This window comes from Macadamia integrifolia, chromosome 5 (genome assembly GCF_013358625.1).
Source record: "Macadamia integrifolia cultivar HAES 741 chromosome 5, SCU_Mint_v3, whole genome shotgun sequence".
NCBI lineage: Eukaryota > Viridiplantae > Streptophyta > Magnoliopsida > Proteales > Proteaceae > Macadamia > Macadamia integrifolia.
Genome location: NC_056561.1, coordinates 30940181 through 30964920, shown reverse-complemented (window position 1 = coordinate 30964920; position 24740 = coordinate 30940181). Strand labels below are relative to the sequence as shown.

Sequence of the window (24740 nt, the reverse complement as noted above, 5' to 3'; positions counted from 1 at the left end):
TAGTCCTTAGTGTTGACTGTTGAGGGAGGAACCACCGTGAGAAGAGTCAATACAAGTAACATTGAGTGTGCACGAGTGCTGCCTGTTCTACCAACTCTTGAACCCCCAGGGAACATGAACTGGGATGGCTGACCATGTGTGTTTGGTGTGTCTTGATTTACCACAATGTGCACACTTGTGCCTGTCCTTATTATCTCCACGGCCCCACCATGACCTCTTCCCCATTCATGCCACATTTTTTGTGAGGAAGAGGTAAGAGCAGATTTTTCAAGAGGCGATGTGATCTCTATGGCTACCTGATGAGTCTCTTTACAAGTACCCACAAACTTTGCCCAGAGATGGGAGAGGAACTTTACCCAAGATCTGAATCGGTTCATATTCAGCATTTAAGCCTACAAGGAGGTTCAAGATACGTTCCTTCTCAAATGTTCGGTGAACTTTGGCTTCATCCTTTGGGTTGGTCAACTAGGTCTCTATAGTAATACTCTTCCCAAAGACTAATTACTTTGTTGTGGTACTTAGAAATATACATGTCACCCTGTCTTACATAGAGAATTTTTTTGAAGTAGGTGGTTAGCTTTGGTTGAGTCCCCTACTCTGTCAAATGTGGCAGCAGCACTATCCCAAATGTCTTTAGCTGTATTTTTCATTATGAAACTGCGGCCCATTTGCGGCTTCTTAGAAAAAATCAGCCATGTCATCACTATGGAGTTCTCTGTCTCCCATCTCTAGCAGGTGGGATCACCAGGCCTGGGAGCTTTAATATATCCATTTATGTATCCAATCTTTTGACGGCTACGAAAGGATAATTTTACGGAATGAGCCAATCAAGGTAGTTGGTGCTGTCCAATTTGAAAAAGGATATCTGAGTATTGGTGTTTTCAACACCAATAAAACTACAGTTAATCTCATTGCTTCTCTATTACTGGTCATGGTAGCTCGACAGGGTAGGAATTCGTCAGGGATGTCCATTATCGCCTTATGTCTTCTCCCTGGCCCTTGAAGTCCTCTCTAGGAGTATTCAAACTTCCATTGATCAGCTGCTCATTTCTTCCAATCGGAAGTGTAAGGCCATCAAGCTTACTCATCTTGCTTTTGCGGGTGATTTGATGATTTTCTCTAAAGCAAATCAGACTTCCTTGGAGACCGTTATGCAATGCTTGTATCACTTTGAATATATGTCTGGGCTCTTTATCAACCCAGGTAAATCTCTCATCTTCCTGGCTAGCGTTTCTGAGTCCGTTAAGGCTTCTTTGCTTGAGAAGACTGGGTTCTCTCTTGGATGCCTTCCGGTTAAGTATTTGGGGCTGCCCTTAATCCTGGATAGGCTATCTACTCATCACTGTAACTCCTATGCTTGACCTCATAAGAAAGTGCCTCCAACTATGGAAAGGTAAGCTCCTATCTTATGCTGGCCGATTGAAGCTTATTGGATCTGTTCTCCAAGCCTCCTTCATTTCTTGGTCTGGTATTTATGGGTTGCCTAAGTCCACTATCTCAAGGCTTGAATCTCTTTTTGCTGCATTCCTTTTGAAAGGATCCGAATGCTGTAGATTTCTTTGGCCCCCTAAGTTGGGCTACAGTTTGCCTCCCAAAAACTGAAGGTGGTCTGGGTTTGAGGTGCATCAAGGATGTCAAATCTGCCGGTATTATCAAGCTGATTTGGAAGTTTGTTACTAAAAATAAAGTATTTGGGTTGATTGGGTGTATTCAGGTCTCCTTTGCTCGGACTCTTTTTGGACAATGCGAGTCTCTTTGATGCTTCTTGTGTGTGGCACAAGATTTTGTCTCGTAGATCTTCTGTCTTAGGAGTGACTTCTTCTCAGATTGTTGATGGGTCTGCTACCTCCCTTTGGCTTGGTCCTTGGCATCCGTTGGGGCTTGGATCTATTCCCTGTCATCAGTGCTAGAGCCATCTATAACTCAGGCTTACCTAAGCATTCGCTGGTTGCAAATATCTTGACTTTGTGCATCTGGCCCACTCTAGTCCTGATCTCTCACCAACTTGCTGTTATTTGAAACTCTTTGCCCAACATCTTCGAATCCCCGCAAGGGAGAGTTGATGCTATTCTCTGGAATCCCTCCCCCTTAGGTATTTTCAGCTCCGAAGCCGCTTAGGATTTTGCTAGGAATCGTGGATCTTCTCCTTGGCATATGCTGATTTGGTTCAAGCATCACATCCCCTGCTAAAGTTTTACTGCTTGGTGGGCCTTCATCGACTACCTTCCTGCACAATCCTTCGTTATCCATCGGAGGATTCCAGTCTCCCCTATGTGCTACCTTTGTGGGACTGAGTCGGAAGATATTGATCACCTCTTTTTTGCGTACCCTTTATCCTCCTCTATCTGGAAAGGGGTGGTTGCCAATTGTTGGCCCAGAAGTAGGAGAATTCTCCCTTTCCAGAGGGAGTGGATTTGGATGGATATGACTTTTGGCAGTATTTCTATTTGTGACATTGTGGGCAAGCTTGCTTTCTATGCCTCGATCAATTAGATTGGGATGGAGCGCAATCATAGGAAATGGACCTCCAACTCTTGCCCAGTTCGGAAGATATGGGACTCCATTTTCTTTGATGTCAAAGCCAATTTTTCTAGTGTCTCCACTACTTTTATTGCTTCTCCAAGGAACAATCATATTGTGGTTTCCTGGGATCTCTCCCCCTTTTGCTTAGGACTCCCTCTTCTTCTTGAGGGCTGACCTTTGTCTTTCTCTTCACCCCCTCTTTAGGGGCTTTGTATGTATTTTCTTCTCTTTTGGTAATAGATTATTTATTCAAAAAAAAAAAAATGTGGTTAACATTATTTGAACCTCCAGTTGATGGACCCATTGGTTCATTGACCTCAGACATAGCTCAACGAAATACACAAGGAAGGCTCACCCAATTCAAGCTTCTTCCCGAGAACAAACAAATGACCTTTGAACAATGAAAATGCACACATTATACAAACCAACAGTTTATTATTGCACACACCATTACAGGACATTCAAAAGAGACCACTAACATCTTGCATTCTTGCTTGTGATTTTGGCCAGCAAACCATCCCATAAAACTTGAGTTGCAGAGAATCAGATGAGAATATTACCAGGAGAGGGCACAAACCATGGAAGACCTCTTGGGTGACTGTAATGGTCCAGGTCACATCCTTAGCAGACAACAGATGAAAACGATACAAAAAAGGTCTTCTAGGGCTGGCGGGTAGGGGTCCTCAGCATTGGGTTTCTTCAATTTGACACTTCCAATCTACACAATAGGATTGCTGATGATGCTCCTTGAGTCTTCATCCAACAACTTACACCATGGGTTCTTCAAGATTTCACATGGAGTGCTCTTCCTTGGAACCCTTTGTAACCTAGGGTTCCAAAGAGAGGAAGAGGAAGGATTGCAGCTCGACTCTCAAAGCAATCGACCACTTTGATTCCAAGTACGTTTTGTACCTTAGGTGAACTAAGGAGAAGGAAGATGGAAAGTAGAGGAAGAAGAGAATGAAAAGAGGGAGAGAGAGAGAAGTATCGGGCAGAATCTTTTAAGTGGGATAAGCAGTTAACTCCTTTCAATATATTGCCAATGACTTGAAATATGTAACAATGCGTCTTAATTATAGGTTTGTGAGCTGATCTACGAGAGCACCCTTACTTCTTTAGGTTGAGATACAGGTTGTCTTTATATAGCGGTAGTTGCGGCAGCAAAAGGATTAGATGTCCCCCCATGCTACAGTTCCCCGCGGTCCGAACCTGGTGCCTCATAAGGTTAGGGAGCTGGGCAATAATAGCTCCGCATCCCAAAGTGCACTGCCCTCCTAGGCGATTAGAAGATTTAGCTTGTATGAGTCGTTGTTGGTTTGATACCCCAATAATGGCACTCATTTCAGTATGTCAAGGGTTCGGGAGGAGAATCTAAGTATCGGGAGATCATTGGGGTATACACTTAATTGAACAACCCCAAGATGCCTCGGGGATAAATTCAAAGACCAGATCTAATACGACTGAGATTGATCTCACACCCACCCGTGCACAAGGAATATCTCTTCTGAGGCCCCTACTCTCGACTCATTGGATTCACTTCCTTTTCCTTCCCTGGAGGTGTAGTACGTTGGGGCTATTAAGAGATTTTAGTTCACAGCAAGATGCAGGCACTCCCGCTGGTCCCATAGCAAAAAGCAGTCAGGATGCAGATACACAGAGTAAGCCCAATGTTGTACTTCACCCAAGTGAGAGACCACCATATGTACTATACCAAGGCATAGGGCCTTGTAGTTGACTGGTGTGAGCATGCTGTAAGCGCTGTTGCACGAGTATTGTATGACGAGCGCACTACCAAGTAGCACGAGCACACTGACGAGAGAGAAACTACAAGCAGATATCATTAGTCACTCTCGTACTATATGTATATATAAATCGTATAAAGAGATAAAAAGAGTGATAGTCAGTCCCCCTTCTTCATTCATACATTTAGGAATGAATAAGGGGCCGGGAGGCAGAAAAATAGAATGATTTCAATCAGTGGATCGGAAAAAGGAGCGCAACTGCTTTTCGAACCAAAAGTGAGTGGCTCTATAGAGTAACTGGGCTGCGGAGAGCACGCCATATGTAATTAACATTATTTATAACATGGTAATGTCAGGTAGCCTCACTTTTTTTTGGGTGAATAATAAATCCATTACCGAGAAGAAGAAACAAGGCGGAATATACTGCCCAAAGGAAAAAAAAAGGAAAAGACACAAAACACAAAACCTAAAAGGGGTAACAGGCCCCAAGGGGGGTGGGAGAGAAGAGAGGGGGAGATCCCATGAGACAATAATGAGTTTGTTCCTTGGGGAGTGGCGAACAGGTCTAAGGGGGAGAAAATGGAGCTTAGTGCTAACATCAAAGAACATGGCCTTCCAAATCTTATCAAAAGATCGAGAATTAGAGGTCCATCTTCGGAGGTTGGGTTCCATCCGAAGGTGATTGATCGTCGCATAGAAGGCAAGCTTCCCAGTTGAATCACAGAAGGAGGATCCACCAAAGGTCATATCCATCCAAATCCATTCCATAGAGAGGGGCAAAGGGGTTCTCCTACCTGGCCAACACTAAGAATGGACTCGTTTCCAAATCGAGGAGGAAAAAGGGCAAGAGAAGAAAAGGTGATTAGAGTCCTCACTGCCATTCCAACAGAGGCAACAGGAGGAAGAAGGCTTAGGAATGTGACGGAAGCGGAGGAAGGAGTGTGTTGGAAGGCAATTAGAGAGAGCTCTCCAGGCGGTAAAGCTATGCCTGGGGATGTAACCTTGAAACCAAACAACTTTGTGCCAGAGGACAAGGGGATGAGGGGAGCGGATGAAGTTCTAGGCGGACGAAGAGGAGAAGGCGCACAGAGGAGAGGGGTACCAAAGGATTTTATCAGGAGGCCAAGGCAGGGAGGAGGGGGGAGGAGACAGTTCCGTAAGGAAAGAAGGAGGGGAGAGGAGGAGGGGGGACCAACGACCAGGAACCATTGGAGACAATGGAAGCAACAAGAGAGGATTTAGGGAGACCCGAGGATTATAGAAAGGACACCCGAAGGGTGCCAGTTATCCAACCAGATGGAAGTGGAGAGGCCATCGGAGATGGAAGTCTTAATTGCTTTAAGGGCAGAGGGCTGGGGGTTAAGGATTTGCCACTAGACCCCAGAGCAATCATTTCTCATGGGTGCGGTCCAGAGGGACTCAGAGCGGAGGAGAGAAGAGTAGACCTAGGGGGCATAGATATTTTATTGCTTGGAAACAATGTTTCAAATGAGTTTAAGGTAGTGGCCGAGTTGACATCTAAGATTCTTTTGAGACCAATGCCCCCCCTCAATCTTATGACGAAAAATGGATGCCCAACTAAGGGAATGGAGGAAGCGGGAAGAGTCAGTCCCTTTCCAGTGGAATGAGCACATGAGGGATTCCGCCTTGTTGAGAATGGGTCAAAGTGACCAGGGGAAGTTGCTTCCTAATGGCTTCTCTCTCTTCTTTCTTTAGTAAGTTTCCTTGAGAAAGGTGCTAAGAGTGAGCCCAAAAGGGGATGTCCTTTTGCCCGACCTAGAAATAGAACCCAACCCCCCTTCTGATCCAACATTTCTGCAAGCAAGGGGAATCCAGAGCATTGCCCCCTCCTATTGGGGGGCGGGGCCCAACCTTCTTTTTGCTCTTCGGTTTGGCCGTTAGTTGAACCGCGTCCAGTAGACTCCCTGTTCCTCTCATCCCCTTTGTCAGCTCTTTGATCGGGATACTATTATCTACGTTCCTAAACTTGAAATGGATGGTGGAGCGTAGGTGGCAAGTAGTTATATGGATACTGTGCTTTACCCGTAGACGCTTGTCCAGATCTCGCAAGAGTTGTATGGGAGAACTGAAAGCAACATTCCATCCAAAGCAAACATCCCTTTCCTTTTGGGCTGACTTGCTACCACTGGTTCCTTGTCTGTCTATGCTTGGGTTAATGGAAAAAGACTGAAAGCAGCACCTGGAATACTGAGTCAAATTTCTTTCTTTAGGGTGTGTGGGAGACTGAAAGGGAAGGAAGGATTCGAACAAGTTCTTAAACCAACAAGGCTAGCGACATTTTACTTCTTTGTTTCTATATTTATTTTTCTTTTTGTGCTAATCCCTCTTTTTGTTGGTGTTTTCTAGGTGTTGGTCGAATATTCTTGCATGTTAGCAAACCGATGCCTTAAGTTAGGGCACTCCAATGGTTTTAAGTATAGGTACGTATCGTACCGTATCAGCAGATACATATTTGTATCTGCCCTTACCGATACGATACTATCGATACGATATATGAAAATTTTTAAATCCTTTTGTATCGATATTTATCCTACGATATATACCGATACGATACGATACACTACGCACCGATACATACTGATACTCTATGAAAAATTAAAATCAAGGTGAAATGTACGTTTCAGTATGTATCGATGCGTCGATACATACCGATACGCACCGATACAGTACTGTATGGTCATATAATGGCCAAGACGGGTCATTTTTCAAAAAAACACAATTTTTTGAGGGTTTTTTTTTTCCAAAGTTGCTGTCATCCATTTTTCTTTCTAATTAAAGTGGAAATCAAGGTTGGGAACAAGGATTTTACATTTATGGGACAACTACAAACCTTGGATTCTTAGTGCTATGCTCTCAATTTAGTGTTTATGCATAATACATGTTGTCTATAGCTTTTTTGAACAGTTTTTTTTAATGCAAAAATGTATAAAAACATGTTTTCTATCCATTTATGTGCGTAGCTTTAGCGTATCTCCGATACGATACGATACGATATGATACCCTCCGATACATATCTTAATTTTGGCCGACCAATACGGTGACCGATTCCGATACTTTAATCCTTGGGCCACTCACAACGCTTTCTCTTCTTTCAGTTTCATCATTACCCAGCACATAGGTACCCTACACAAAACAGCCTATTACATATGACTACAATGTATACCAAAAGTACCCTTACAACCATAATCCTAACAGTCAGTTATAACATTTCTGTACTGATGAATGGATTTATGACCATGGTCATAGCAATAGTCTTTTGAGTTTTGGCATAGTTAATTTTCAACATTAAAAGCAACATCGGGTGATTCCTAAATTCTCTTTCATTTATTTTATTTTTATTTCTCCTGTTTGTTTTGCTCGGATCCTTGTAGCCGCTCCATTAAGTTGGGATAAGGCTGACTTTGTTGCTGTTGTACTGCTTTTTCAATCTCCCACCATCCCGGACGACATTCCAAAATTAGTAAGGATGGCAGTGAAAATAAAAGCATTAGAAAATAGAAAATATAGAAATAAAATTGAGTGACGAGAGTTCACAGGGCAGAGTGAGGGGTTGGGTGCAGAGAAAGGATGAGACAGTGTGGAAGAGGGAGGGTGGTGGGGATGGAGAGAGATCTGGTGAAGGAAGCGGGGACATCCAAACATTTAGGTTGCCCTGTTCAGGGAAATGACTTATTTTTATTTAAAGTGCTGGCTACTCCAACCATATTTCTGCCCATCGACCTGAAGTGCCCGCTGTTCTGAACGTCATTCCTTATAAATGTTAATCTGAACCAATGGATTTATTAATCTGCTTATCTATGATCTTTTTAACATAATATTGTTATTCCAAAGTAGCAAGGATTTAGAATTTGGTGCTGGAGATGATATCAGATGGTGTGGATCCTGTTCTGGATATGGCCAATACAGCCTAACCTGATTACAACTACAAAATCTGGTCGGCTACATGGATCCTTGCCCTCTAATCAGTTCATTTTGACGTCATACTTGATACAAGGCCTAAGCTATGCAAGTCTTTCCTCACAACTTTTCCTAAGGTCATTTAGGTAAGTCCCAAGCTCTTTTAGATGTTTTGATCTGAACCAAATCTCTCCTCTTTACTGGAGCATTCAAAGATGTTCGTTGAACATGGCCATGTCATCTCAAAAAAACTTCTCATAGCTTATCATGTATTGGAGCTACTCCCAAACCAGATCTAATATGATCATTCCTTACTTTTTCCTTCCTAGGTTTACCGCTCATCTATCTCAACATTTTCATCTCCGTTACATGGAGTTTTTCTACATGATACTTCTTAACTGCCCAACATTCCATACAATATATCATAGCTGGTCGTTTGGCTGTCTTCTAAAAATTTCCTTTTAAGTTTTATGGAATATGTCGATCACACAACACTCGGGATGCACCTCTCCACTTCATCTATCCGGTCTCCTCTTGTTATGTTGATTCCTAAGGAACATGCACTGTTCCTCTCCTCTGCCGCCCTTTGCCTCCTCGCCTTAAGGATTGAGTTTTGCTTTGTTTGTATTATAGACTTATAGTTCTTTGTTCTTCTTCCCCTTTTTAGGGGCTCCTTGTTTCTCCTTCCCCTTCTAGTAGTGAATTATTTATTCACCCCCCAAAAAAGGACTTGCCCTACAAGGATCTATTACCAATACTTTCCTTTCCTTTCCTTTCCAGGTACGAATCTCATGATGCGACTAAGGTTTGATATTTCGACACAATAGGTCATCCCGCTATGTCTCTCATGATGCGAGGGAGGGTATGAGATTTCGATGCAAGGTCATTTTGAACCCTGTCGAAATTGAAAATGTTGTTGAAATGGTCGAAATTGAAAATTTTGTTGAAATGGTCGAAATTGAAAATTTTGTTGAAATGGTCAAAATCTGGTTGAAATTTTGGAAAATGAAAGGAAATTAGGGGAATAATAAGAGTTTTGCAATGAAACTTAACGGATGCTAATTTAGTATAATTACACTTGTTTGAATGATTTGGTTTTTTTTCTTTTTTTTTTAAGAACACCCAAAGGTAGTTTGGTTTCGCACCTTATTTTGCTAGTTAAGCATTCAAGCACTGTTCAAATCTTGCAAATAATTGAACTAAGATCATAGTTGTCAGGGCATTTAGGAGACCAAAGGCATTGGAGGGGGCCTAGACGCTAGGCGAAGCCAACAAGGTGTCTGCATAGGCAACTAAGGCACCTTGACAACTTTGACGAAGATAATTACTTTCGGAACTTGCCTCTTTCTTGAAGTTGATTTCCGTATGCAATCTTGTTGTGGGAGCTTAGATGAGTTTTTGTGAGGTTGAAACCTCCAAAGATTTGTAAGTTTTGAACAAATTTGAAGCGTTCTAGCAATTTTGACTCATTTCTCTAATTTCGATTCATTTTGCAATTTCGATTCATTTTGCAATTTCGATTCATTTCAAATCAAAATTTGGTAATTTATATGAATGAATGTATTATTTCGATTATTTTGACCAAAAGATCTACATTTTGATGAAATATTGTATTCTTCGTGTTTTGCATATAGTTTCATTCCAAGATCTAGAGAAACTGGAATACTTTGGTAATTTTCGACCATTTTTCAATTGAAATTTCAATCTTTGATTTATTTCTGTCTTGATATATCTGATAAGCTCCGAATTTTTTCATATATATATATACATATCTAAAACCTAAAGCTGCGTATCCAAACCGTAGCAGCAGCCTTCCTCTTCAAACATTGCTTTACTTTTGCATTCTTTAAGAATGCCTGCTTTCTTTAACTCTGGAAGTACAGGTCTGACAAGGAGGATGCCATAGGTCCTCAAAATTAGTGGTAGTAGGAACAAGGGATTTCTTGTGTTTCTTTTTCCTGTTTTTTTTTTTTTTCCTTGATGAAACTTTGGTCCCTTCACTATACAAGCATGATTCTAATATGATTTACTGCCCAAGATAAATAAATAAATCCCATTTGGTATTCTTAATTTTAATGTTGTTTGTGTTTGTTCACTAGGAACCTATGGGCGATATTCTGGTATTCCTCACAGGTCAAGATGATATTGATGCTGCTGTTCAGTTGCTGACAGAGGAAGTTCACAATCAAAGAAAACAGTCCTCAAGTAGCTTTATTTCCAAGTTTATTTCAAACTTATTATTGTCCTATGCATTTTTGTGAAGCAAGTTGTTTTGGGAAATGTACTAATCGAAGGTCTCTTTTCTATTTCATTTGTAAAGATTTGAGAACCAGAATCAAAGAATAAGAAATAAGAGAAAGAGACAAAGACACTGGTGTAACTTGGGAGTCACAACCGTATGGTTGGGATTACCCCTTTCATTCAATATATAACTAGCTATTACAATGTCATAACACAAATAGAATCCATAATCAAAAAAGGAAACTAACTCTCACTTAGCTACCAACTCTCCTAAGCCCTGTAGGGCCCTAAGAAAGATATGCTTGAATCAAATATGATCTCATGGTATGGAGGTCTATGGTCACCTATAGCCCACCGTTAGTAGAGTGAGGAGTGAACGGATGTATTCCACCGACATATGCTCTCATATACTTTGACGCTCCCCCTCAAGGTGGAGTATACACATAGCAAAAGAAAGCTCGAGCTTGGACCAATAGAACTCTAACCTTGAACAATAAATCAAATATGAGCCATTCCCCTTATTTACAACATTGCCAGTCCTTATTAGAAACTTCTGGTTGTTTACATAACTGCCATTTTTCTTGATATTTGGTTATCCCATATTTGGATGGACCCATAATTGTGGTCAGTGATGGGTTTTAAACCCGGGATTTGAATGAGATAATTACAGAATTGCCATTGGGAATATATGTGTCATAGTATAGCTTTGGTGGGCCATAGATTGTCTGAATTCAGAATTTTGCATCTTTTTTTGAGAAATTGGTACTTGCATGCATGGTAATTGGAGTTGTCTGTTCAGATTTGCTACCGTCAGGGGGAGATTGGAAATTCTCTTGTTGTGGTGTGTTGGAACTAAAGGTAATTAACCAATCTGCCTTTATTGCGGGTAGGAGTATTGCTGTCTGCTGACAATATTATGCTTTGTCATGAGATTGCCGCGGCTTTGACCGTAAGAATCACTCCCCGACTCCCTCCTTAAGATTGATATCCATAAATCTTTTGACACATTAAGTTGGGATTTCATCTCTAATGTTCTGCTCCACATGTCATTCCCTGCCTCCTTTGTCCATTGGATCCGTTCCTGCATTTCCTCCCTCTGCTTCTCTATCCTTTTGAATGGCAGCCTGGCTGGTTACTTTCCCTCTGGCCGTGGTATTCGGCAGTGATGCCCCCTTTCCCCTCTCCTTATCTCCCTCTCCCTTGAGGTCCTCTCCCACTCTATCCAATCCGCCACTGGCATTCACCTCATCTCCCCTATCCCTAAGTGCAAATCCCTCCGTCTCTCCCATTTGGCTTTTTATGTTGATATTATGATTTTCCCCAAGGCCTACCCTATTTCCATCACCACCATCATGTCTTCGCTCCATTCTTTCAAAGCACTTTTGGGCCTCAAAATCAACCTCCTTAAGTCCAACATATTTCTCTTTGGTATTTCCCCTGAAGCCGGGGATACTCTTTCTGGCATTTCGGGCATTCCTTTGGGCTCCCTCCCTGTCAAATACCTGGGTCTCCCCTTCATTTCTTTTAGGATTTCTACCCCCACTGCACCCCCTTCCTTGACCTTCTCCGGAAGAAGCTGCAACTCTGGAAAGGCAAGCTTCTCTCTTTCGCGGGCCGTCTCTCATTGATCAGATCGGCCCTTCAGTCTTTGTACCTTTATTGGTCTGGGACCTTCATCCTCCCAGCTTTGGTGATCAAATCTTTTGAAGGTCTTCTTTGCTCATTCCTTTGGAAAGGTACGGATTCTTCTAGATTCCTCAAGCCTCTCAGCTGGAAGAAGGTTTGCCTTCCCAAAGCAGAAGGAGGTCTAGGGATAAGAAGAATTAAGGATGCTAATAAAGTTGGTGTCCTTAAGCTTATCTGGAAAATTGTGTCTAAACACAATAGCATTTGGGTGGACTGGATTCACTCTGGCCTTCTCAAGCATAATTCTCTTTGGACTGCCCCCTTCTTCTGATGCATCTTGGATTTGGAGGAAGATTCTTGAGTATAGACCCATGGCTCTCACTGCCATCTCTCACTCAATTTGTAATGGCAACTCTACCTCCCTCTGGCATGAACCTTGGTATCCTCTGGGTATCCTTTCCCATTTAGTTACTCCTAGAGACATCTACTCCTCTGACCTCCTTGATAATGGCCTGGCCTCCTCTATCCTCTCTCCAAGCGGCTGGTCCCCTCCTTCCTCCCCCCCCTCTTGAGGATATCTGGTCCTCTCTACCCCCTCTCTCCCTAGCCATCGGGGAGAAATGACAAATGCATCTGGCTCCCCTCTAATGGTTCCTTCTCTTCTTCCTTTGCTTGGGCCCACATAAGGACTACTACCCCGACTGTGCCGTGGCATAAGTTGGTTTGGTTTAAAGGCCACATTCCCGCCATAGCTTCACCCTTTGGCGTTGCCTTTCTAAATGTCTTCCCACTCAGTCCTTCCTCATCCATCGTCTCATTCCCGTGAACCCTTCTTGCTGTCCCTGCCCTTCTGGAGTGGAAGTTATTCCCCATCTTTTCTTCTCTTGCCCCTTCTCCTCCATCATTTGGAAATCTGTCCTCTCTAGATGCTGGCCCAACCATAGACACATCCTACCCTTGGATGGAGAATGCACTTGGATTGACATGACATTCCTTGGCCGTCCCTTTGTGACACCGTGGGTTAATTAGCTTTCTGTGCTACTATCAACCACCTTTGGATGGAGCGTAACATTCGTAGATGGACCCCCCAAATCTAGATCTCCAGATATGATTTGGAAAACTATCTATTTTGATGTCACCTCCAAAGCCCAGAGCTACCATTCCCTTCACCCCAAAAAATTCCCACATCAAAACATCTTGGAGCTTGTAGGTTGATCTCATCCATCCTCCCTGATTCTTGATCTTGCTATTGGATGCTTGTCCGCCCCCCCTCTTATTTGTTTGCTGCAGCTTGACTGCTTTGTTTGTTCTTGTTTGCTGTATGTTGCTTTGTTCTTTTTTTGCTAGGGTAGGCGTTTCCTTGTCGGCTTAAGCCTGCCCTCCTTTGTATATTCTTCTTCTCTTGGTAATGAATTATTTTATTCATCCAAAAAAAAAAAAAGAAAAGAACTAAGTGGTATAAAGGAGTTCTATAGGGGTATAATAGGAAAATCAAACAAAGAAAAAGGAGTGAACATATCCCATGATTGAGGACTGAGGTTGTCTTCAACCTCCAATCATAACCAGGAAGCAGAAGAGGCATATAATGAAGAAGGAGAGAACTCCTTCGGTTTCTGTCGACTAGGTCTGAAATTCCAGACATAGAGTCGCTACCTTCAAACATTCCAAAAGCACCAAAGATCTCGTCAAAAGAACCCTCTACAAGAAAGAAAGAAGGACCTGAACCTGTACTTGGCAGTAAACAGAGCAGAAAAACTTGGTCCTTGAACCACTTGCACACAGAAGTAAATTTATCAGGTGCCAACCGTACCTGTTCTTCCAAGCAAGAATTGATGAATTTTGCAGTGGAAACAGCAAACTCATTAGCTTGCTCTTTCTAGATTGGAGCAGAAGTATATGCTTCCCGATCTCCTGAACAAGCTTTACAAATAGCACATTAAAGCAAGGAGCAAATAGCATCTTTGAAACCCAGAAATTTCCGGCGGAATTTGAGCACAAAGTAGCAACTCGATGGCAACAGAAAATTGGTTCACGCAATTGCAGGGTATTAAGGCGTTGCCTTATCAGCGCCCTTGGTGCTAATGATTTTTTTATGGGGTGAAGCATGAGTAGCCTTATTGGTAATGCGCTGTTTAATTTTTATTTAATTTAATTTTTTATTTTATATTCCCTTTCTATGTGTTCTAGTGGATTGTGTACAAAAGTTCTGTACACTGCATCACACCGAATCACATAAAAGGGCATTATAATATAATGTAAACCTCACTCTCACACACCTTGGCTTTGGCTTGGGGGTTGAAAATGAAACCCTCCACTCTCTCCTGCTCCTGTTCCCACTCTAGATCTAGCGACTCCAACTTCAGCAACCACAAACTTGGCTCCACTTATGGTAAGTTCTCTTCTTCTTCTCCTCCTCTTCCTCCTCTGTTGCGATTTTTTTTCTTTGTTCTTTTCCTTTTCACCCTCGCCTCTTACTCCGGCCTGCAGCGACTCTTGTTCTTTTTCTTTTCACCCTCGCCTCTTGCTCCAGCCTGCAGCGACTCTGGCTCTTGCTCCAGCTCCAACGACAGCAACACTCCGGTGACCACAAACCCTTGGCTACAGTAATGGACTGTGACTCAGATTGTCTCGTTAAGTTCTCTTCTTCTTCTCCTCCTCTGTTGTGATTTTTTTTTTCTTCTTGGCCTTCTCCAACCCTGACTCCTGTGTAGAGGGTTTTTTTTTGTGCTTGTTCCTCGATTCTTCTCTGTTACAAGATGGTTTTTTTTTTTCTCTTCTTCATGACCAGCGGTACCCTAATTGCAGTTCTCCCCCCTTCTTCTCCTTTGTCCCTTTTTTTTGCTTCTATTCTGCTTGTTCCTCGACTCTTCTTTGTTGCAGTTTTTTTTTCTTCTTCTTGATCGGCGCAGGGCACATTGCAGTTTTTTCCCCCTTCTCCTCCTCCGTTGTGCCTTTTTTTTTTTGTCTTTCCTCATCCAACATCGTTTCCTCTATCGAGTTTTTTATTATTTATTTTATTCTGTGCTTGTTCATCGACTCTTCTCTGTTGCAGTTTTTTATTTTTATTTTCCTCTCTCTCTCTCTCTCTCTCTCTCTTTTTGACCGGTGTATCCTGATTGCAGTTTTTGCTCCCTTCTTCTTCTGGACCAGCGGTACCCTGATTGCTGGTTTTTTCCCCCTTTTCCTTGACCAGCAGCACCTTGATTGCAATTTCTCCCCTCTTCTTCTTCTTGAGCAACGTGACCTTGATACAACTCTGATTTTGTTGTTTACTTTCCTGTCAGAACAAGGGGTCTTGTAGTGGACATACCATGTGCGTATACATGACAGAAACTAACCAGTTGTTTTCTGGCTCGATGAGCCATCATAAATTTTTATCAAACTGATTAAATGCAATGCATCCAGTGATGTAACAAAATCACCAGGTAAGTGTTGTTATTGATCCAGAAATACTTGGTTTTATTGATATTATGACTATGTTGAGTTTATTTATTTATTTTTTAAATATTATGTTTATGTGAACTTTTAGCTAGAGTTAATATGCTGAGTTTATTATTATTATTATTTCTTCTTAATATTATGAAGATGAACTTGGGCACCGTTTGATAATGTTTTCAGAAACATGTTTTCCCGTTTTTCTGTGCTCAGAAACGGAAATACACCCCAAAAACTGTTTGATAAACCTGTTTCGTTTCAGCTGTTTTTTGAAACATGAATATAAATTTATGCTTATTTCTGTGTCTAGAAACGGGTTTGATGAAACAAGTCAGACTTGTTTTTCCGTTTCTTAGAATAATTTGTGGGCCAAAAAATCGATGGGCCCCCAATGAAAAGTTGCAATCTCCCAACCCAACATTTACCTTACCCAGTGACTTTCCAAAGTTCGAAGGTTCTCTAGGGAAACGAGAAGGAATACACCAATTTTTCACTTTGCTAGTGGAAGTCTTAAATCCAAATCCATCGATTCCTTTCTGGATTTCAATTCTCTCCAGACCCTCATGAATCGATTACTGAATCGTTGCTAGTGATTAAAGTTCATGGCTTCCATAGAACCCAGGAATCTGCCATGGTCAATATGGCTCTGCAACTCTGTTTTGACCATGAATTCTTCAATTTCGTCTTTGAATACGATGACTAGTAATCGAACTCATGAAGCCATTGGTTTATCTCTTTCGGTTCTTTTGATTCCAGAAATAAATATATCAAACACCAAAAAATCTGTTAGCAGAAATGGAGAAAATCGTTTATGTTGTTTCTAGACACAGAAACAACATAAACATTATCAAATGGTGCCTAGTTTATTCACTTTATTGATTTGTTTTTTTGCGAATACCTTGCATTGGTATGAACCTTTAATCTTTATTTAGCATATGAGTAGTATTATATAATTTTTAATATGCTATTTGAGCCAAGCGTAATGGTTACATAAAAAACACTAGAACGCTTTATTCAATAAGGCGACGCCTTATGCCTGTCCTATCGCCAAAGAGCTCCGAAAGACCCTCAAATGCCTCGGTCGCCTCACCGCCTTAATAACTATGCGCTATTAGGATTTCAGCAGTAATTTTTCAGTAACTGAAGGATGGTAGCAGCGAAGCAACCTTTGCTTGAACCGAACAAAACCCTTCGGCTTCAACTAGATACACCAGATTCAAAACCGAGCAGCAAGGCGAGCCATTCAACAGCAAATAAACCCTTCGAATTTGAAGCCCAAATCTGTTACAGATCCATAGTAGATTCTCAACTGAGAATACCTAAATCCAGGCCAACAAACTTCAACAAAGCCAACAAACGATAACAAGTAAGAAATTCCTTTTTTTTTTATGTTTCTTTTACTAGCAGTAGACAAAGACTCAACACTTTTTCTTCTTCTTCTTCTTCTTCTTCATGGCTCTGATACCATGTAAAGATTTGAGAACCAGAATCAAAGGAGAAGAAATAAGAGAAAGAGACAAAGAGACTGGTGTTACTTGGGGGAGTCACAACCGTATGGTTGGGAGTACCCCTTTCATTCAATATATAAACTAGCTATTACAAACAATGTCATAATACAAATAGAATGCATAATCAAAAGGGGCAACTAACTCTAACTTGGCTAACGACTGTCCCAAACCCAATAGGACACTAAAATAAATATGATCCCACGGTATGGAGGGCTATGGGTGACATGTTCTCATATACTCCATCATCCATTCATCAATTTATTGGTGTATGATTAATAATTGAAAATTGGAGGGACCAGGTCATTGTGTATCAACCTGCATATCTTAATACTCTCAACTAGTGTAGTTTATAAAGATAATGATCAGCATCTTCTTTGCGGGCATCTACTTTGGCTCTGTGTATCCTGGTGTACTAATGTAAATTCTTATAGTTTTTCCCATTAAGAATGTTAAATTTGTTTGGGATACGGAAATACAGTATACTTTTTAGAGGTTACCGTGCAATTAATTGTGCACGTGTGCAGGACCAAAAAAAATTGTGCATGCATGATTTGCGTGCAAAATATTAAATAATTTTATATATGAACATATTAAATTTGCAAATACTACCAGTATAAAAAAGAAAAAATGTTTGTTTATAGAACACAAGTAGCTAAGTACTTTTTGCATCTTTGTATTCAAGACAGAAGATGGAAGATTTTTTAAAAATTCATGGTACTGGCATGATACATGGATTTAGTCTAAATAGATTCTTATGTGTTGCTAAAACAGAGGTCGAAGTTGCTATGAGAAAAACAGTTCAACAATTGAAAATACCTATGGAAAAGTTACAATACAAGGTGGGCTATATTGTTGAGTTGGATGACCTAATTTTATATGTGGCCAATCTGTGAGATTGTCTATCTAACCAGCAGCTTGGATTGAGTGGAGTTCCACGTGGCTCAAAATGGGTGCACACTGTGATACTCCTGTGGCAACACCCCTTCCATTACACTTGTGGGATATTTCAAAATGTTTATTATGCAAGCTCATATTTTGAAATAAAACTTATACTGTTTAGTTATTCAAGAAAAGAGAGAAACAAGATTAGATTTGCATGGTTCAAAGCACTCAATAGCACTGCTAAATAGGTTTTCTTTGAGATCTAGCTAGTGAAGCATTACAGCAGCAAAGGAAGAAAGAGAGAAAATACAATTAGTTTGCACTGTTTCTTGTACGTTATAGTTTGAATTTAACACTTTAATGTTATAGTAGAGATATTCAGAACTCGTTGTGGACTGTATACTTAACCTGTATTGCCAAACTATTCATTACAGGGTTGATCATCTTGCCTTTGTACTCTGGGCTTCCACGTGCAGAGCAGGTCTGTGATATTTCTTCTGCTTTTTGATTGGGTTGATGAAGTTTTCTACGAGGTACATCACCTTATCCTTTCTTTGTAGGACCTTGTGTTTTCTCCCACACCTAGAGGCCAGAGAAAGGTTATAATATCAACTAATATTGCTGAGACATCATTGACGTTGGAGGTAAGTTGGCTTGCTCATCGATAGGCATCTCCTTGTTCATTTTGTACGGTGGGGCTGCGGATCAATAATCCAGTGAACAGTGGCCCTATTATGACACATGCAATGTGTTTTTATTTTCTCTTTTATGATTGGGTAAATAAAAAATTGTTTTTTGAGTGAAATAGAGGAACTGGGGAAACAGTTGGGGGGAGACAGTCCCAAACCTGGTGGAAGTAATTAGACTTAATTTGTAAGTTAAATTCTCCCAGATAGCTTTAATTGTATTGCAGGAATTTGCTACTTTATGAGCTGATCTAGGAGTCTGCTTCAATGAGATTTTAATGTTGGGCAACATAGGCCTTGCTTGTATTTAGAAGTGACACCTGTTAGGGAAGATGTGTATATGTTGTGATGGAGAACCTTAGGAAAGGGAGGGGAAATCAGAGTAGAGAGGGGGAAAAGAAGGTTTACACTCACACATTCATTCAATAATCAAATTGCTCTCTAAATCTTCAGTCGATTATAACCAATATATAGGAAAATAGGAACATGAAATTAGAAACTTAATTGGAATGGAAACTAGCCTAAATTAGGAAACAACTATAAAAAGGAAACCAAAGCAAGGAAATAAATCCTACTCCTACGTTCAAGTCTGGAAACTAAAAGCATGAAATAAAATACTAAGTAAACTACTAATTTTATTTCCTACCCTTGTTGGACCAAAACCCTGGGCTGGACCCGTTCTTCTTGGATCTTGGCTTCCAAAGCCGGTCATGCTGGTCCAACCAAGAAAGGGCAGTCATATCTGCATCATGTTGACTTTGAACTTTGAATTTGACTACTTTTAATAGAAACACCATCTTGTACTGATACCTTAAGTACTTAGGCTACAACTTCCCATATTAACTTGGACTTGCAAGTTCATTTTGTGGGAAAGGTGATTGAGAAAGCTTGCTTGTGACATCAAAGTCATGCACAATCATAATTGTCACGGTGCTAAGGTGTTGGGGGCCTAATGTAGAACTAGAATCACAAGTGATCCTAATCCCAGGCAAGATCTGAAATTCTGGCTGAATAGAGAAGATGTTTTCTAATAGGCTTGGTTCTAGCTCTCAAACACTCTCTCATAGCAAACGAATAAAAGAAAAATAAGAAAAGAAAGAGAATTCGATGGAGGGTTGAGAAGGGGGAAGAAGAACCAGTGAATGGGCATTTCACCCCTCTGGTTTAGGCATCTCACCCAACTGCATCCCACAGCATAACAAAAGCCATCTTTTATTTTTTTATTAATAATTCGTGTTCAATGTTGTAGCCCCTTACAAACTTATATAGAAGACTCAAAACTGACTCAAACACTAAAAAGGAAAGGCTTAACCGCTTAACCCAATCCTTAACTAATTGAGAAACCTAAACTGACTTGGAAATTGAAATAACAAAGGAAATAGACTCTAAACAGGACTCTAACTAAACTAATGAATAAAATCCCGTGTTTCTACTTTCTACAATATTTTAGGCCCATTACAAAGAAAACCCTTGGGATCAAAGGCCTAACACATATATAACCTAATCCAAGGCTTATTTATAAGCCCATTAAGTGACTTATCTGCATCAAGGGCTGCCTAAGCAGTTAGGCGACAAAGCGCTCGCCTTAAGGTGAACAATGCGACCAAGTGCTATTTTTTATTTCCCCTCTTTTCTAACATTAATTTTTTTTTTTTTTGGATGAATAAATAATTCATTACCAAGCAGGAAGAAGTATATACAAAGGAGGGGGGAGGATAAGGCTTAAGCCAACAAGAAAAAGCCAACCCAAGGCAAAATACAAGAAACAAATAAGAGCAGATAAAGCCTAAAACAGCCAGCAAACAAAACTAACAAACAAAATGAACAAACCAACAAGAACATCTCAAGGAGAGGAGAGGAGAGGAGGGGGAGGGGGAGGGGGAGGGGAGGGGAGGTGGAGGTGGGAGGTGGGAGGTGGGAGGTGGGAGGCTTCAACTAGTTAGAGGGGGGGTCCATGGTGGCTTCAGATGGAGGGATGGTATCCACCCTCAGGTTCCAAGGGGTGATGATATGGGCATTTCTAAGGGAGTTGCGGCGGGGCGACCGTGAAGGGTATGGATTTTGGAGGTAACATCAAAGTAGATAGCTTTCCAAATCTCCTCCTGAGAGCGAGATTTGGGGGTCCATCTACGAATGTTACGCTCCATCCATAGGTGATTGACGGCTGAAGAGAAAGCCAATTTACCAACAATATCACAGATAGAAGAGCCTGAGAAGGTCATGTCAATCCAGTTCCATTCCTTGGAGAAGGGAAGGATGGGTCTCCTAGTTGGCCAGCACTTGGAGAGGACAAACTTCCAGATAGAGGAAGAGAGAGGGCAAGAGAAGAAAAGATTAGAGATATCCTCCACACCTTGAGGGCAGAGACAGCAAGAGGGGTTGGCAGGAATCTATCGGTGGATGAGGAAGGATTGGGTGGGGAGGCAGTTAGAAAGGCAATGCCAGAGGGTGAAACTTTGGCAGGGAATATGGCCTTTAAACCAGACCAACTTGTGCCAAGGGAATGTAAGGGAGGAGGTACGGATGTGAGAAGTAGAGGTAGAGGAAAAGATCCCAGTGGAGGAGGGAAGCCAATTGCAATTGTCCTCTCTACCTCTGTGGCCAAGGGGGAGAGGAGGGAGGGTGGTCCAGAGATCAAGAAGAGGAGGTTGAGAGGAGTGGGGGACCAACTCGAGGGGGAAAGAATAAATGTGACTAAAGCGTTGGCCGGAAGACCAGAGGAATAGATGATTCTGGGAGAGATCAAGTGGAAGAGGATGCCAGCAGGGTGCCAAGGGTCTTTCCAGAGAGAAGGGGACTGGCCATCACCGATGGAGAAGGAGATGGATGAAAGGGGAATGGGTTTATAATCAAAGATCATTCTCCAGATCCAGGAGGCATCAGGAATGTGAGTGGTAGCCCAGAGCGAGTTATGCTTGAGGAACCCAAGTGGATCCAATCAACCCAGATGCTTTTGTGTTTGGACACAATTTTCTAGATGAGCTTGAGGACACCCACAGAGTTGGCATCCTTGATTCTTCTGATTCCAAGCCCTCTCTCAGATTTAGGAAGGCAAACCTTCTTCCAGCTGAGAGGCCGAAGGAATTTGGAGGAGTTAGAACCTTTCCAGAGGAAGGAGCACAGGAGACTTTCAAAAGACTTAATCACAGAGACGGGAAGGATAAAGGTATCAGACTAATAGAGGTACATGGACTGGAGCACTGATCTATGAGAGTGAGGCGCTCAGCGTAGGAGAGAAGTTTGCCTTTTCAGAGCTGAAGCCTCTTCCTCAGCTGATCAAGCAAAGGGGTACAATGGTGAGAAGACAGCCTGGAGGAAATGAGGGGGAGACCTAGGTATTTAACAGGCAGGTAGCCCAAAGGGATACCGGAGATTTCGAGGAGGATATCTTGGACATTGGGCGGGACTCCAGAGAGAAACATGTTGGATTTAAGGAGGTTGATGCTGAGGCCTGATAGAGATTTGAAGGTGTGAAGGGAATCCATGATAGTTGTGATGGAGAGGGCATTAGCCTTGGAGAAGATCATGATGTCATCGGTAAAAACCAAATGGGAGAGGAGGGGGGATTTTCATTTGGGGATGGCAGAAATGAGATGAAGGTCAATATCGGATTGAATGGAGCGAGAAAGAACCTTAAGGGATGAGGAGAAGAAGAGGGGGAGAAGGGACAACCCTGACGGATACCATAACCAGAGGGAAAGTATCCAGCCGGACTACCATTCTCAAGGACAGAGAAACGAGGGGAGGAAATGCAAGTGCGAATCCAAAGGACGAAAGAGGGAGGGAAGGACGTGAGAGTCAACACATTGGAGATGAAGTCCTAACTAATCGTGTCAAATGCTTTATGAATGTCAATCTTGAGGAGGGCAGCAGGGGAGTGAGACTCGCGGTTGAAACCGCGAACAATCTCATGACAGAGGATGATGTTGTCAGAGATGCTCCTTCCAGCAATGAAAGCAGATTGATTGGGACTAACAAGAGAGCCAATGACTTTCTGAATCCTATTGGTGAGGATTTTGGCAATGAACTTGTAGAGCAGATTACATAGGGAAATGGGTCTAAAATCATTTATACACTCCGCACCATCCTTTTTTGGGATTGGACAGAGGAAAGTGTGATTAGTCACACCAATTTGATTAGGATTTAAGAAGAAACTATGCACCGCATGGATGAGGTCGTTCTGAATGTTGTTCTAGCAAACATAGAAGAAACCCATGCTGAAGCCATCAGGACCAGGGGCTTTATTGGCCTTGTGGGAAAGAATGGCCGCAAGGATTTCCTCATCACTAGGAATGGATTGGAGGAGTAGGAGCTTGACAGGGACAAACTTGATGAGATTAGGGGGGATGGAGGGGAGAAGGGGGAGGGCTAAAGAGTCTTTGAAAATGAGAGGCCACTTTAACCTTTATAAGATCAGGGGAGAGGAGCTCGACCCCAGAGGAGGAGATAAGCTTAGGAATGGCATTGGTGTTCCTGGATTTGAGGGAATGGTGGAAGTAGGCAGAATTGGAGTCTCCCAGCTCAAGCCATTTGATGTAAGCTTTTTGGCAGAGGAAAGATTCCTCTTGGCCCAGAGCCAGAGATGACTTAGAGGCAACAACTTTTCCTCCTTTGCTAGGGCAGTATTAAAGAGATCCTACTGGAATCTCACTTGGATGGAGTGAAGAGTGTCGTGACACGAAGCAACCTGAGAAGAGATGTTCCCAAAAGTTGAGGAATTCCAAAGTTTAAGGGAAGCTTTCACATTCTTAAGCTTTTTGGCGAATGCCAAGAGGGGGGAAAGAGAGCAAGGAGTGGGCATATTCCAAGCATTCTGGACAAGAGGGAAGAAGTCCGGGTGGGAGACCCACATATCAAAGAACTTGAATGGTTTAGGGCCAAAGGAGCGGAAGGGCAGAACATGGATAGAGATGGGACTGTGATCAAAGATACCTGGAAGACTAAAGGTAGCATGCGAAGATGGAAAAGAATCAACCTAGGCTTCATTGACAAGGGCTCGGTCGAGCTTGCATGCCACCCTGAAATTTCTTGATCTTCGGTTATGCCAGGTAAATTTGGCAGTTGACTAACAAAGATCAGTGGTATTTAGATCGTCAATGTAATCATTGAAAGAGTTAACCGACGAGGAATCAATGGGGTTTCGTCCATGCTTCGCGTGGTTATAACGAGTAACATTGAAGTCTTCTATAATGCCCCAAGGATTGGATCCAAAAAGGGGGGCAAAGGAAAGCAGGTCAGCCCAGAGGGGAAGCCTAAGAGGGGCCCGGTTGAAAGCATAGATGATTGGGAGTAAGCAAATGAAGGGGCCAGAGTGATGAGAGATAGGCAAGTGAATGGCTTGGGTAGAGGAGGAAAGAGTGGAGATGGACAAATAGGAGAGATCCCAAAGGATCCAAATCCTCCCATTGGGGCTGTGAAGATAGTTGGAAGCAAGGACTAAGAGGGAGCTATCGAGGATGCAATCCGGGAGGCATTGGCTTCCAAAACACGAGTTTCCAGAAGGCAACAGAGGTTGGATTTGGAGGAGCGAATAAGAGATCTTATTAGTATGCTATATATATCTATCTTAAAAAATCAACATTAAGCCACATCAAGTCGTCAAAAATCAACACTAAGCCACATCAGATCATCAAAAATCAACATTAAGTCACATTAAGTCAAAAAATCAACATTTAGAGAATGCTCTTGTTCTATAATAAATATTACTGATCAAATGGTTTAATTTTACATTAGACTTATTGTATGAGGTATAACATAAAACCAACTTTTCAACAAGTCTAAGATTGCTAAATCTGAGTTGTAATAACAAAGTTAAATTCTCGTCAAACTTATTTTAAAGTGCGTGAATGCTGTTAAAATTGCTAGAATGAAAATAGTTTTATGGACATCAAAACAAAAGATTATTTTACTGGATTTATAAGCTTTAGCAATGTTTTACCATGATAAGATTTATAAAATTTTCAGAATTGAAGAACCCTAGCATTTGAAAGTTGAAATCGCCCCTATAACCAAAATCAAGTTTTTGTTCTTAGTCTAGGAGGTTGACTTTTTATCCTTTTGGAATTTTATTTTTAAACATTTTTATTGGATTCAAATAGGGGGTATTTCCTTATTTTTGAATAATATCTTAAGTAGATACTTCCATTTCCTTACGTGATATTTGACATAAATACGTGCCA

General features: G+C 41.7%; 1 protein-coding gene across 3 annotated transcripts in view; it reads left to right on the top strand.

Annotated features, from left to right (window-relative positions):
* The window catches only part of LOC122079794 (probable pre-mRNA-splicing factor ATP-dependent RNA helicase DEAH9), a 126237-nt gene that overhangs the window by 22370 nt on the left and 79127 nt on the right, over positions 1 to 24740 (top strand). For all 3 annotated transcript variants that reach the window (XM_042646519.1, XM_042646518.1, XM_042646517.1), the window contains exons 10-12: positions 10283 to 10388; positions 18310 to 18356; positions 18436 to 18519. In XM_042646519.1, the coding sequence (XP_042502453.1) occupies positions 10283 to 10388; positions 18310 to 18356; positions 18436 to 18519 (237 nt within the window). The remainder of the gene's footprint in view (positions 1 to 10282; positions 10389 to 18309; positions 18357 to 18435; positions 18520 to 24740) is intronic.